A 16,148-nucleotide genomic window follows, 5' to 3' on the forward strand; every position below is an offset into this window, starting at 1 on the left:
GGAAGAATGGAAAGGGAAATGAGAGAAATGCAGGAGAGTCATGAGAAAAAAGTCAACAGTTTGAAAAGCCAAATGGAAAAGGAGATTAAAAAACTGTCTGATGAAAATAACTGCCTAAGAATTAGGATTGAACAAATGGAAGCTAGTGACCTTATGAGAAACCAAGACACAGTAAAGCAAATCCAATTGAATGAGAAAATAGAGGTCAATGTGAAATATCTCCTTGGAAAAACAGCTGACCTAGAAAATAAATCTAGGAGAGATAATTTGAAAATCATTGGACTACCTGAAAACCATGACCAAAACAAAAGCTTAGACACCATCCTCCAAGAGATTGTGAGGGAAAATTGCCCAGATATTCTAGAAGCAAAAGCTAAAATAGAAATTGAAAGAAACCACTGATCACCTCCTGAAAGAGATCCCAAAAGGAAAACCTCCAGGAATATTATAGCCAAATTCCAGAACTCCCAGGTGAAGGAGAAAATACTGCAAGCAGCTAGCAAAAAAGGAATTCAAATACTGTGGAGCTCCAATAAGGATAAAGCAAGATCTAGCAGCTTCTACATTAAAGGATTGAAGGGCATGGAATATGATATTCCAGAGGGCAAAGGAACTGGGACTACAGAAAAAAATCATGTACCCAGCAAAACTGAGTATAATTTTTCAGAGGCAAAAATGGGATTTCAATGAGAAAGAGGTCTTTCAAGCATTTGTGATGAAAAGACCTGAACTGAATAGAAAATTTGACTTTCAAATACAAGACCCTGGAGAAGCATAAAAAGATAAACAGGAAAAAGACTTCATGAGGGATATAAAAAGATCAAACCATTTAAATTCCTACATGGGAAGATAATATTTCAAAATCATAAGAACTATCTCAGTAAGAAACTCACAGAAGACACAGGTCTGAACTGAATATGAAGGGATGATATCTGTAAAGCATTTATGTTTTGTTCTTTGTGGGGCAGACAGGGTGGGGTGTCTTATGTTTGGGGCTGGATTTGGGCTTGGGACCTCCTGGGTCCAGGGCTGGTGCTTTGTCCACTGTGCCACCTAACTAATCTATGATGACATCATTAAAATAGGGTTGAGGTGTAGGAGGAATAAACTGGGGGAGGGAGAAGGGGAGAGATGGTCTGGGGAGAGGTAGTTACATGAAGGAAACAAGAAGAAAGCTTATGGAGGAGAGTAGAAGAGGGGGAAGGAGTTGGGGAGTGAGTGAACCTTAATATTATCAGAATTGGCTCAAAGAAGGACTGACATACACACTTTAGTAGGTATAGTAATATATTTTTGCTCTGAGGGAGGGGAGGGAGGAAATGGGTGGGGGAAGAAGGGAAGGAGGGAAGGAGAAAAGGGCAGATTGGGGGAGAGAGTAGTAAAAAGCAAAACACTTTCAAGGAAGATGAAGATGTTCTGCACTACTGCACCAGTATGACATATTGAATTGCTTGATCTCATAGGGAGGGTTGAGGAGTGAGGGAGGAAAAAAAATTTAGAACACAGAATTAGCTCAGGGACCCTGATCTCATTGGAGTGGGCTCATGGAGGGAATAGATTTCATACCCAATTGGGAGGAGTAATCTATTTAACCCTGCAGGAAAGTAGGAGGGGAAGAGTATAAGGAAGGAAGGGTGAAAAAAGGGAGTGCAGAACGAGGGAGAGGATAGTCAGAAGTAAAACACTTTTGAGGAGGAATAGGTAAAAAGAAGATGGAGTAAATGTCATGGGAAGGGAGTGGGATGGAGGGAAATAGTTATAATGATTGATTATAATGGCAAAATGTATGGTACCTACTTTGCTGGGCTTTTATGAAGAAAATTCTCTGTCAAGCTTAAGGTACTACATACAGGTTATAATGAACAGGATACTATCAGAAAAACCTGGAAAGACCTACATGAACCGAAGCAGAGTGAAATGTACTATATACAAAATAACGGCAATAGTGGGGGATGATCTGCTGGGAAGCATGTGGTTATTTTCAGCAAGGCAATGATCCAATATAACCCTGAAGGACTTATGAAGATTGCAGCCCATCTGCAGAGAAAGAACTGATAGTATCTGAAAACAGATGGAAACACATTTAAAATTTTTTTTTCTTTTCCTCTTTGACAATTCCTTAATCTGAAGTTTTGTTTTTTTGACTCTTTTCTCTCACAACTAGCTAATATTGGAATTTTCCATGACTACTCATGTATAACTTATTTTGAATTGCTCGAGTTCTTGTGGGTGGCAGGTGGGAATGGAGGGGGGAAGAGAAATTGGAACACAAAGTTAAAAAAAATTGATGTTAAAATTTTGTTTTAACATATATTTTGGAAAATAAAATTCTATTAAAAAAAAAAAGAATCCTTGCTCTCTTAAGTATTTTCTTACTACTGGCTTTCCCCCCGGCCTGAAAATATGCTTATATCTCCTAACACTTAAAAATTAAAAAATGTTATTGACCATGCTACCTTTAAATTTGGTAGCCATTCCCTTTCCTCCTCAATTTAAAGTCAAACTTACAGAAAGAGCAATTTACACTTTTTTCTCTGATTGTCTCATTACCCACTCGCTCATGCCTCCTCAAATGACACTCTGTAGGTCACTAATGACTTTAATTGGATTGAAATCCAGTGACTTTTGTTGTTGTTTTTCTCATTCTCTCTGCATGCAGCATTTGACCTTTTAGGTCACCCTTTCTTGATAACTTTTCTTTCCTTAACTTCTATGGCTTAGAGACAGATGATCCCCAAAATATATATTTCTGCCATGAAAATGTGATCATTATCATGATATATATATATATATAATAGGAGATATATGTGTGTATATATATGTGTATAAACTGCCATTGTTGGTTATATATATATATATATAAATTACATATATTTTTTTCTTTCAGACTATACATGCCTTGCGGGCAATACTTATATCCTATCCATCTACCAAACACCTGTTATATACAAAGCATTGTGTCATGACACAATATTATAGCTGTAAAATTTTATATGACATAGACCCTGCTCAAGAGTAGCTTATAATCCAATTTGGAGTCATGTCAGACAAGATATTCATATACATATATATGTATATATGATAAAAGGAAGATAAAAAACAAAGTGCTATGAAAAACATTAAGGAAGGATCTTAATGGAGAATCTAATAGAATCCAAGTTGAGAGTTACTTCAATGGGCATGGGGAGGGTAAAGTCCATTCAAAACATAGGAACATAGGCTAAGGAAAGGCACAGAGACTGAAATGGACAAGACAAGATTTGAGGATATTATGCCTGGAACATAGATTCTATAAATAGTATGAAATAAGGTTCGATAGCTTTTTTGAAGTCAGATCACAGAGTCCTTGAATGCCAGGATCAGGTAATTGTATTTTATCTGGTAGACAATTGGGAGCCACTGAGAGTTTTTCAGTAGAGAAATGGCACATTAGGAAACTTACTCAAGCAGTGATAAGAAAAGCATGGGCAGGAAAGAGCAGAGACTGACCAATTTCAGCAAATCGAGTGTATTCTTTAGGTCTCTGTCACTTCTCAGTTGTTTTTTTTGCCACATTTCAAAGGTTTTTCTTCTACTTAATTCACTAAACATTTATTATATCCCTTCTATGTACCAGGCACTGTTGTAGGCAGTGAAATGCCTGTCCTCAAGGAGTATAATGTAAGTATAAACAAAATAAATACAAGGTAAATGGGATATAAGGAATAATAACTAAATTGGATTTCTGACCACAAGTCAAATGATATTTTGAATCAGGTCTCAGATGAGAAGTTAAAGGGAACAGTTGAAAGAATAAGAGTTGAAAAGCTCCTAGAATAGATATAACCTTATCCTAGGTATATGTTGGATTATATGAACAGCCTATCTGAGAGCAAGAGCTAAATAACATTGTTTGAAAGAGATAGACTGAGATATTTTATTAGCATTGGCCAAAAGGTTTGAATTGTAGTCTGTGAGTTTATAAACTTACTGAGCTCAAGAGGCACAACAAAATTACTATGTAAACCTTTGAGCACTTAGTAGGATCACATATACCCAAAGGGTGTTCCATTAATGCAGAATAATGACAATGATGGTATAAATCATGAATGTCATGCATGATTCATAATGTGTTAAAATGGCATTGGTCAGGAATTTCTTCCTTTAAATCACAGAAATAGACCACGTACCTTTACAAATAGCTGTCTGAATTTTGGCACTCCATTTCCCCGAACTGGTGCATCTTACATCTCCCCTGGCTCCAGATAAGACGAAACCTGGGGGACAACTTAATTGACACACAGTACCAATCTTAGCTAGTCCTCTTCCACAGCTTGATGGGTGAATGATCACACCTTTGGGCTTCAGAAAAGTGGGACAATGGCGTTCTAAGGAAGATAAACACGAGAATGTTATTACAAGTATCTTATTTAAAGTACCTACTTTCTCCTATTTTCTCTGAAAAGTGAAAATCATGTTTCTTGGTAAATTTAGGGATTAGTATTTACCATGATAAAAAGGGAGAAGAATTTAAAATGTCAAACTCTTGTGAGCACAGTGCCAAATTGTATAAAATAAGTCAATCAACAAGCATTTATTAAGCATTTACTATGCACCAGGCACTCTTCTCAGAACTTGGGAAGTAAAAAAAAGAAAAAAGATAAAAACATGCCTTCAGGAAGCTCCCATCCTAATGGGAAAGATCACATCTAAGATATATAAAGTATAACTGGAAGGTAATTTCAGAGGTAAGACACCAATGAGAGTAGTAGACAGAGTACGGGGAAGTCTCCTGCTAAAGGTTTAACCTAGTATTGTTGTTCTTGTTGCCCTTCCTTCTCTTCCTTCCTTCCTTCCTTCCTTCCTTCCTTCCTTCCTTCCTTCCTTCCTTCCTTCCTTCCTTCCTTCCTTCCTTCCTTCCTTCCTTCCTTCTTTCCTTTCTTTCTTTCTCTCTTTCTTTCTTTCTTTTTGGCAGGGCAATGAGGGTTAAGTGACTTGCCCAGGGTCACACAGCTAGTAAGTGTCAAGTGTCTGAGGCTGGATTTAAACTCAGGTCCTCCTGAATCCAGGGCTGGTGCTTTAACCACTGAGCCACCTAGCTGCCCACATTGTCCTTCCTTCTTAAAGAGGACCATGATATTAGAAGATGATGTCATGACTTGCACTGAATTGTATTTAAGTGAGGCAGGGCTGTGCAAAGTCACCAACCTCACTCTCTCCTCCAGAGCCATCTGGGTCCAGTGGCAAAATATACATCAGGATGACTGGAGATGGTCCCAGATGTTTAAAGCAATTGGGGTTAAGTGACTTTCCCAGGGTCACACAGCTAGTAAGTATCTGAGGCAACATTTGAACTCAGATCCTCCCAACTTTAGGGCCAGTGCTTTATCTACTACTCCACTGAGCTGCCCCAACTAGCATTGAAAGTAGCTAGGGAAGCTAAGGGTTGGGGTGGGAAGGGAGAACATTCCAGATATGGTGAACAGCCAGTGCAAATTCAAGGAGCTGTGAGCAACTGCAAATAGGCCAACATAGCTGGATCTTAAAGTGGGTGGAGGAGAGTAAGATATAACAACGCAGGAAAGGGACAGGTCATGCCAGGCTTTAAAAGGACATATAATTTTAAAGATGATTTTCAGTTCTAAGATTCTATGTTATTACATTTAATTATTTTGTTTTGTTCTATTAAATTTGCGCACCACTGTAATACAAAAGGATACTCATGAGCTTCCTCATGCTATCTTCCTAATATGCAAATAGAGCTAATTATTATTGTGCCTGTTTCTTGGAGGATCTGTATGACCCTTGAAGGACCTATGACCCTTCATATGAGCCAAACGGTCAGAATATTTCTATTTGATTTCATAAATATGCACTGCTAAATTGGGTTACAATAGTCATCTTTAGTATGTTAACTTCTGACTAACAGACCCAACTTCATTAAGTTTCTTTTCTCTAGGATGTAATCATACTGTGAGTAAACCCTTTTTTCATTCCATTCTATGGTTTTAATGAGGTCCATTTCTTTTTTTTCTATTGTCAGCAAAATACCATAATAGATTACTGCCCTTGGTATAAGGATAACTCACAGAATTTTAAAGTTGCAAGGAACCTCAGTGATCATTTAGTCCAATTCATACGGTTGGTGTCATTGAGTCTAGAGGCAGCTAGAAGACATCAGATAGACCATTGGACTTAGAGTTAAGAAGACACGAGATCAAATTTTGTCCCAGGCTCTTAGTAGCTATGTAACCATGGGAAAGTCATTCAAACTCTGATGATTTTCCTCATCCATAAAATGAGGTAATAGCAGTATACCTATATCAGTGCTCTGAAAACAAGGGAATATGTTCCTTAGAAGTCATGTTAATATCATCATTGTATAGAAGATGATAGTGATCTGGGGCATTTTAAATGGAACCTTGAAAGATATGACCCCTACTCTGAAAGAATACAAAAGAAGAAAAAAAGAAGGGAAAAAATGTTGAACTAAATTGTGTTATTGACATATACCATTCAAAATTGATTATCTCGTTTTGTATTTTCAAGTTATTGAAATGTTAACAGTTAGATGATTACATTTGAAGTGAAGAATGTAAGTATTACAGTTTTTTTGCTCTGCCCCAGAGATGCCTGATATTTTAAAACCAGAGGAACATTTAATCAAATACAAAAGTTCATTTCTTATCTCTCCTTGTCATTTGAATAGTTGTAAAATGTTGAATGCTTAATAAATTCCTTCCAACTACAGCCAAGATTGTGGAATTTTTAGAGCCCTTCATCTGGAGAAATGATATATTAGCAATACGTTCAAGAAGGCTCCCCATGAAGTTGATGGAGACTGACAGCTGTTTTCCCTTTACCAGACTGAGTCTACATTACCTATTTCTAAGTGGTCATAAAATGACAAGTCTGTTTTTACCAAAAGCATTCAGTCAAATTAATGTGGCTGAGCAAATTATTCTTAACTCCAGGAGTCTGCAAAAACGTCAGGGTACACTGATTATGCCAAAATTGGAAGGCATTAAAGGCACAGTATTATTTCCAACCAGCTTTGCTGTTAGATACACGAGTCAAACAAATAAGCAACAAGTACAACATGTCGATTCTAAAGGATTCACCAAGGGATTGAGGGAGCATGATGGATGAGAGAGATGGAAAGAATGAATAAACTTGGATGTGAATTGGGCATTCTTCCTAAACTCTTTCAAAGTGTTTCCGGAGTTCTTAAAAGCCATATTAATTTCTATCCAGCATTTTCCACCTTTGAATGCTTCATCTGTGTCATAAAACACAGGGTTTTATCTGTTTATACTTTATTCTTTTAATCATAGCATCTTGATACCCATGTGTCACTATAAGCCTCTTAAAAAACAAACAAAAAAACCCCACACCTCAATTAGGAAGTTGCATTATGGGATCATAGAGTCAGAGACAGAAGGGGCTTTCACCTGGTCTAAGGAAGCTGAGGCCCAGAGGAATTAAGCTCTTCAAATCATCTAGGCAAGTGGCAGAACCATGATGTGAACCCAGTCCTCTGATCCAAGTGCAACACTTCCCCCACCCCACCCCCCCCACCCCCGCCCCCAGACCATGCATGCTACGGCTTCTACCTACTTTATACTATGATTTTTAACATTACTGCCATCAAGCATTTCTTAGTGTGATTATTGTCATTTTACAATGAGTGTTCACAGGTTACCTAAAGAATAGAGAGCCTGCTTTAATTGTACCTTATTTGGATCTGTGTCCTGTCACACAGGTGTCTGTTTTAGGGGAAGGAAACAAGCATTTATATAGTGCTTACTATGCTCCAGCACTGTGCTATGTGCTATACAAATATTTCCTCATTTTATCTTCACAACAACTTTGGGGGGTAAGGGCTATTATTATAGTTATTAGATAGTTGAGGATACAGAGGCAGAAAGAATTTAAGTGCCCAGGGTCACACAGCTTGTGAATTGCCTGGGGTCATATCCACCTATACCACCAGCTATACTACCTCTTTTAGACAATGGTGCTGAAAAGACTATGGTGAATGGTGAAAATACTGTTTGTACATTTAACTAATTAATTTATCCAGGAATCTTGGTTAAGGAGTTTTAGGATAGTTATAATAATGTAATAGCTATTATTTATATAGTATTTTAAGGTTGGCAAAGCACTTTGCAAATATTATTTCATTTGATCCTCATCATAGCCCTGAGAAGTAGATCCTATTATTAACATCCCTATTTTTCAGAGAAGGAAACTGGGGCAGACAAAGACTAAGTGACTTTTCCAGAGTCATAAAGCCAGTAGTAGTTTATGAGACTGGATTTTAACTCAGATCTTCCTGACTCCAGGTCCAGTGCTCTATCCAGCGACCTGCATTGAAGTTGCAGAGTGAGATTCCATCTAGAAGTAAAACACAAAACAAAACAAAATTCTTCCTAATGGTTAGAATTATCTAAAAGTTTCTTGGTTTGCCTCCAAAGTTGGTAGCTGTACCCTCCTTCACTGGAGGCCTTAAAAAAGAGGCTAAGTGACCACTTATGGGGATGCTATACTAGAGGGGATTCTTTTTTCAGATGTGGATTAGGCTAGATGTCCTCCTAGTATCATTTTTAAGTCTGAAATTCTATGATTTTGTAGTAGTAGTATGAATCGAAATAAAGGCACTATGAAAGATAATAATGAATCTGATTCCATAAGTTAGCCACAAAAATCAACCTCATTATTTTCTTCTGATTACCCCATATACCTATGAATAGTGCTAAAGTTGTATAATTTGAAACTTTTAATAGGTATTATAGAATAAATCTAAATTAAAGATTATATCTAGTTTTGTCAAATCAAGTTAATAAGCATTTATTAAGAGCCTACTACATGCTGGACATTGTGCTATGCTTGGGGATACAAAGAAAGGCAATTAAAAAAATTCCTACATTTTGTATCCTTGGAGATAAAAAGAAAGGCAAACAAACAAAGAAATGAACAAAGAAATAAATCCCTTTCCTCTAGGTTATGAAGGGTTTTGAAAAACAGAGGATTTTAAATTTGATCTTGGACATAATAGGGAGGTATTACCGTTTATTGAATAAGGTAGAGGTGACATGGTCAGACCTGTGCTTTAGGAAGATCAATCTGATTAACTGAGTGGAGGAAGACTTGCATAGTAACAAACATGAGGAAGGAAGATAAACTAGCTTGCTATTGCAATGGTTTTATATACTTTATCATTAAGAATGTTGGTTCTCGGGGGCAGCTAGGTGGCACAGTGGATAAAGCACCGGCCCTGGATTCAGGAGTACCTGAGTTCAAATCCGGCCTCAGACACTTAACACTTACTAGCTGTGTGACCCTGGGCAAGTCATTTAACCCCCAATGCCCTGCCAAAAAAAAAAAAAAAAAAAAGAATGTTGGTTCTCTCCCCCCCCCCCTTTTCCAGCAAAGTCTCTTACACATAGTAGGTGCTTAATCAATACTTAATGAATTGAATTGAATTTACAGCCTTTCAGAGTTTCAGAGTGTTAACCTACTTCTCATATATTGAGATAGTTATACTTTCTTCAGGTTAAATGACATGTATAAAAGCTTTGTATTGGGGCAGCTAGGTGGCGTAGTGGATAGAGCACCGGCCCTGGATTCAGGAGGACCTGAGTTCAAATCCGGCCTCAGCCACTTAACACTTACTAGCTGTGTGACCTTAGGCAAGTCACTTAACCCCAATTGCCTCACTAAAAAAAAAAAAGCTGCACAGTGGTTAAAGCACTGGCCCTGGATTCAGGAGGACCTGAGTTCAAATCCAGCCTCAGACACTTGACACTTACTAGCTGTGTGACCCTGGGCAAGTCACTTAACCCTCATTGCCCTGCAAAAAAAAAGAAAAGAAAAAAAGAAATATTCACTTTGTGTCCACCATGGCAACAATGCTCAGAATAAGCAACTTCTGTAAAGAAACACAATTTAAAACAGAAATAGTGACTTCCCATTTCCAAGAGGAATAAAGCTGTTTTTGTGTGCTTTCTAGCTTTGTCATGAAATATACATCTGATCTGTGCAGAGACAACATCAACTATAACTTTTCTGTAATGTCTACTCTCACATCTAACTCACATCATGGTGGGTTTATTGGCAAGGCAGTGTGTTACTGTGAAATACGCCGTGTTCAAAAATCCCTGAAATTCCACTTAAGACCTTTGTGACCTTTGCCAAGTCACTCATTCATTCTGGGTCTTGGTTTTATGATCTATAAAATGAGAGAGTGGCAGGAAAACAATATACACAACTGTAATTGGATAGACTATAATCTAATATATGCAATGATAATAATAATAGATTACAATAGCTTAACAATATAGCTAGGTGGCACAGTGGATAGAATGCTTAACCAGAGCCAGAAAGACTAATTTTTTTGGGGGGGGGGTGCGAGGCAATGAGGGTTAAGCAACTTGCCCAGGGTCACATAGCCAGTTAAGTGTCAAGTGTCTGAGGCCGGATTTGAACTCAGGATCTCTTGAATCCAGGGCTGGTGCTTTATTCACTGTGCCACCTAGCTGCCCCAAAAGACTAATCTCTGTGAGTTTAAATCTGGCTTCAGATACTAGCTCTGTGTCATTTAACCCTGTTTGCCTCAGTTTCCTCACCTGTAAAATTATCTGAAGAAGGAAATGGCAAACCATTCCAGTATCTTTGCCAAGAAAACACCAAATGGGGTCACAAAGAGTCAGATGTGACAACAACTGAACAATTACAAGATTTAGAGGTCGAGGGAATCCTCAAACTTCTGAAACTTCGCTGAAGTCTAGAGAAGTTGAGACTTTTCATGGTTATATGAATTAAATGACAGAGCCAGCATTGAATAGCTGTCTTATATCTACAGGCAAATTGAATAGCCTACTAATCCATTGCCTATGTACCCTCACTCCCAACACCAATACATACATATAGAGTAATGATTGGTTCCAAGTCTTTGTTAATAAAAACTACAAATTCATGATTTCATAAACCTTGTGTTTCTCTGGGATCGTATCAAAAATTTGTTCACATTCTTGAGTTTATAAGACTTGGCAAGATACATATTTTGAAATTTTTGAAGGCAATCACATATAATGACTCATTCATTTTGGAAATTTTGCTTTTAATTTATAAATTTCTTTACTCTATTAAATGTCACATGGTTATTTAGCAAATAGGAATAAAGGTCAACTAGTCTAATGTTCTGTGCTTTGAGATTGCTGTCATTTATCATATTTCTAAGCCTAATAGTAAACTATTATGAAGTAAGAAAGAGGTTGGGACCTAGAGTCAGAGAATCAAAACAGAAACCAGATACTAAAAAAAAAACCTAATGAAATTATATCTAGCAAATTGTGTAAAAGAAAAATCAGTGATCAAAGTGAGAAATGAAATAAATTGAGCTGAATTCAACAAATATCTGTCAAGCACAAATTTCATGCAAGATGTTGTATGAGATACTCAGGATACAAAGATGGATGTAACAAAGCCCTTGAGTGAATCTGTGGTAGAAGAGTAAATGTTCCCAATAGGAGGAAGGGAACATGGATTCCTAGCTCTAGAACTGGAAAGAAAGTCAGAGGTCATCTAGTCCAAACCCCTCATTTTACATATGAGTAGTGGGTCCAGAAATGTTCAATGATTTGCCTAAGGTCACACAGGTAGTGTCAGAGTCAGGTGTGGTAGGTGATTTATATATACTTTGCCTCTAAAACACAGCCTCCTTACCTCAGTTATGTGAATCTGGTTGTTTTTTTTTTTTCAGTATTTCAATAATAACATTTCAAAATAATTGGTTTTCTTTGTGATCTTATGTATTTTAAGTATTTAAAACATTATTTTGAGAAGTCCATCATAAAAAAGTTAAAACCCCCTGCTCTAGAATGACTAGCCTGATTGTTTGGGATTAGGGTGGTTGATGGAGAGGCATATTGGCAAGAGGAGAAAGGAAATGCTCATTCAGCAGGAATTGGCTACTATTGGGCTACACTGAGGGCTACATAGCTTCCAGAACCCAGGAGATGTTACTCCTCCCATCCACTGTCTTTGTCAACCTGGAGTGTTGTTTTCAGCTTTGTGTGCCACATTTGAGGAAGGGCATTTATAAGCTGGATGACATCCAGGATGACAAAGGGCTTTGAGTCCTTATCACATGAAGATCCGTTGAAATGATGTTTAAGTCTGGAGAATACTTGGAATTGCAGATATAGGGAGGAGGGCCAAAAGGGAGGAGACATTGCTGTTTTCAAGAATTTAAAAGGCTTTTTCTAGTCAGTCCAGAATGCAGTCCAGAATGGTTAGTGGTATTGCAATATTACCATGAGAGATCATGGTGTCAGTGCAGTGTATGAAGACAAGTAAAGCAAGAAGGAAGGAAATAAATTGGGAATATAGGGATTGATCCAGAGTTAGAAGGATTACCATGAGTGTAAAGAATGGAGGTTTAGAATGTTAATAAGAGAGAAGTCATCATGAAGTTTGTGGTCAGAGAACAAAATTTCAACATTTAGAGTCTTGGAGGGAATACAAGTCTTGAAGACAACACAAGTTTTCAAGTTGCTGAAGTGTCAAGTATGCTGTGTATCTGAGGTAGAGTGAAGGCTTTTGGAAATGAGGAGGTTTAGAACTTTCATGGTCAGACTATTGGAGGGATCAACAATAAAAATACAGAAATACCCAAGGAGAAGCCAGAGGATAAAATCTAGAGGAAGACAATGAACCAAGTATTAAAGTCAATGAGAAAGTTGGGAGAATGGACAAAAAATTTGATGGATCACAACAACAAAGTTGGGGAAAGGATAATACAAATAAATTGGATATTATTCAAAGGAAGGTCATTTTGGTATGGTGGCAGAGGAATGTTCTGGTTGAAGTATTGTTGTTTGTCCTTGGTTCTTAAAGAGAACCATCACATTGGAAGGTGATGTCATGGCTTGTACTGAATTGGATTTAAGTGATGCAGGGCTGTGAAAAGTTACCAACCCCATTTTTTTTCCAGAGCCATCTGGGTCCAGTGGCAAGATATACATCAGGATAACTGGAGATGACCCCAGATATTTAAGGCAATTGGGGTTGCAAAGGTTCACACAGCTATAAAGTGTCTGAGGTGAGATTTGAACTCGGGTCCTCCCAACTTCAGCACCAGTACTCTATCCACTGCACCATCTAGCTTCCCCTCTGGTTGTAGTTGAGAGAAGTAAAGCTTATAATAACTCCTCAGAAGGCTGGAGGAGTGGGATAGAAGAATAAAAAATAGCTTTCATTAGAGGTTACAAGGGATGTGGTATCCATAGGGAAAATCAGATTTCTGCTCAAGCAAGGAACTGGAATGATAGTTGAAAAGGTTAAGGATGTGGGGGAGTTTGTTGAGAATAAAGCAAGAGTTCAAACAGGCACATTGGAATTGGCTAAAAGAGGGGTGAACTGGATCATAGTGTCATTGGGGAGGAATAGAATGGGTAGGAATAAAGATTAGGGTCTAGTGTGTGGGCTACAACTAAGGTATGGAGAATGAATCATTGGATTTAGGGAACCAATAAAATAGACTGACAGATGGAGATAGCTTACTCTTTCAGTACTTAAAGAATAGAGGAAAATTGCAAAAACAAACATACAAACCCCCAAACTGGAAGCCATCTAAATGTTGAACAAATAAACTGAGGTTCAAAAGGAGTAATATAAAACAATTAAGATAGACAAGTAAAAGAAATATGGAAAGATGTTTTTGAAATAATTCAAAGTGAAAAAATAGACCTTAAAGAATAGAATATCTATCGACTATAACCACATACAACAAAAATTAGATGGAGGTTTAGAGGGAGTAACTGAAATTGTTGTGACATTTTATTTGTAGAGATCCATTTGCTCAAATGTAAATAGTTATAGTTACTTTGTCTTGATGCTTAATATTAAGTTCATAGTAATAATTTTCATTTTTTTTTTTGCGGGGCAATGGGGGTTAAGTGACTTGCCCAGGGTCACACAGCTAGTGTCAAGTATCTGAGGCTGGATTTGAATTCAGGTACTCCTGAATCCAGGGCCAGTGCTTTATTCACTGTGCCACCTAGCTGCCCCCATAGTAAATAATTTAAAAAGAAAAATAGAGGCATTACCATGCTTGGGTACAGAGACCCTATTACTAATCTCCAGCCCCATTTCTTATCTCATGAAATTTTATAAACCTTAAATGCTATATAATGTCACTTGGTAGGGGGATGGGATTTAGGGGAGAGGATTAGGCCTGTGATTTCCTAAATTAACCTATAATAAATGGAGGATAGGGACACAAGATATTGAAATCTTAACATGACAGAGCATGAGGTCAAATTTGTTCATGAAGACAAATTATGTCATAGCAACAGAAATACATTGGGAAAATAGAGATTGGTTCAGGGATAGAAGCATCACCATAAGGGTCAAGAGTAGGTTTTCCAGAGAACTCCTGGGAGGGAAATTCCTTCTGCCAATACAGATCAGTACCTTTTCTGCAACAAATAGTCTTAGATAGTTGCCTATGTAAATTATTGCTACTATGTTCCCGGGAAGCCATCTGGAATAACATTTTTTGAATGTTTCCCTTTGATTGGCAACTGGCCATTCTATGATGAGTCTCTGCTGCTGAAACCAAATTGTGAATAAGAATTTCACTCTGCCAAGCTAAGATTAGCTGAGGTTCTCCCCACCCCATCCCACCCCCTATAATTCCCATGAAACTTTGAGATCTGGTCTGACTCCATAGTGGCTAATGATAATTTCAGGCATACATTTTAAAAAAATGATCCCTTTAATTTCTAGGAAAATTTCTGACTCATTTTATGATCAAGCTACTTTTGGTTTGCTGCTTTACATGTGTAAATCAAGTTTCTCAGCATACAGTCAGCGAATTGTATAGTTTTCCAGAAGTGGATTCCCAGTCATTTCACCCATGGTTCTATATCATCTTCCTCCTTATTTTCTCTCCTAGGTTAAAGACCATATTTTATGTTTTTTACATTCCTTAGAGCCCGGCACAGTGTGTGGCCTATACACAAAGTAGTTAGGTGGTACAGAAGAGAAATAGATGACTTTAAATTATATTGTCATTTCCTTGAGGGCAGGCACTGTCTTTTTTGCCTCTTTTTGTAGTCCTAGCACTTAGAACAGTACCTAGCACTTAATAAATCTTTACTGAACAAATGAAAACAAGCCTCAGATACTTATATAGCACAACCAATCTAACCTTTATCATCTTGGGCAAGTCATGTAACCTCTGCATGCCGCAGTTTCCTTGTATGTAAAATGGGGATAATAATGACACTAACATGCCAGGGTTGTTGTGAAGGTAAAATGAGATATTTGTAAAGTACTTTACAAACCTTTAAGATAATATACAAATGTTAGTTGCTATTATTACTATTACATATTCATTGATCATAATAACAATTCTCCTGGCTATATACTTTTTTGTTTGTTTGTTTGTTTGTTTTGCAGGGCAATGAGGGTCAAGTGACGTGCCTAGGGTCTTACAACTAGTAAGTGTCAAGTGTCTGAGGCCGCATTTGAACTCAGGTCCTCCTGAATGTTGGGCCAGTGCATTATCCACTGCACCACCTAGCTGCCCTGACTATATATATATATATATATATATATATATATATATTTGGTGAGGCAATTGGGGTTAAGTGACTTGCCCAGGGTCACACAGCTAGTAAGTGTGTGTTAAGTGTCTGAGGCCGGATCTGAACTCAGGTACTCCTGACTCCAGGGCCGGTGCTCTATCCACTGCGCCACCTAGCTGCCCCTGACTATATATTTTTAATGGTGGGAATAAGGGTTCATAAAATAGATTGATTCTTTAAGAAAGAAATATAAGCTTTCAGTGGAATAGGGGCCATAATTAAATGCATGTTCTATAGCATGTTATAAATAGTACAAATGCTGCTGCTGCTGCTGCTACTACCACTACCACTATCACTACCACTACCACTACCACTACCACCACTACTACCACTACCACTACTACTACTACCACTACTACTACTACCACTACTACTACCACCACTACTACTACCACCACTACTACCACGACCACTACTACCACGACTACTACTACCACCACCACTACCACTACTACTACTACCACCACCACTACCACTACTACTACTACCACCACCACTACCACTACTACTACT

The 16,148-nt window shown here is 37.7% G+C and overlaps 1 protein-coding gene across 1 annotated transcript in view; it reads right to left on the reverse strand.

The window, feature by feature from the left end:
• Positions 1–16,148, reverse strand: part of SVEP1 (sushi, von Willebrand factor type A, EGF and pentraxin domain containing 1) — a 340,439-nt gene that overhangs the window by 168,300 nt on the left and 155,991 nt on the right. Inside the window, exon 7 of the mRNA XM_043978458.1 lies at positions 4,170–4,367. Coding sequence (XP_043834393.1) covers positions 4,170–4,367 — 198 coding nt within the window. The remainder of the gene's footprint in view (positions 1–4,169; positions 4,368–16,148) is intronic.

The sequence above is a fragment of the Dromiciops gliroides genome, chromosome 1, assembly GCF_019393635.1.
Source record: "Dromiciops gliroides isolate mDroGli1 chromosome 1, mDroGli1.pri, whole genome shotgun sequence".
In the NCBI taxonomy this organism is placed as follows: Eukaryota; Metazoa; Chordata; class Mammalia; order Microbiotheria; family Microbiotheriidae; genus Dromiciops; species Dromiciops gliroides.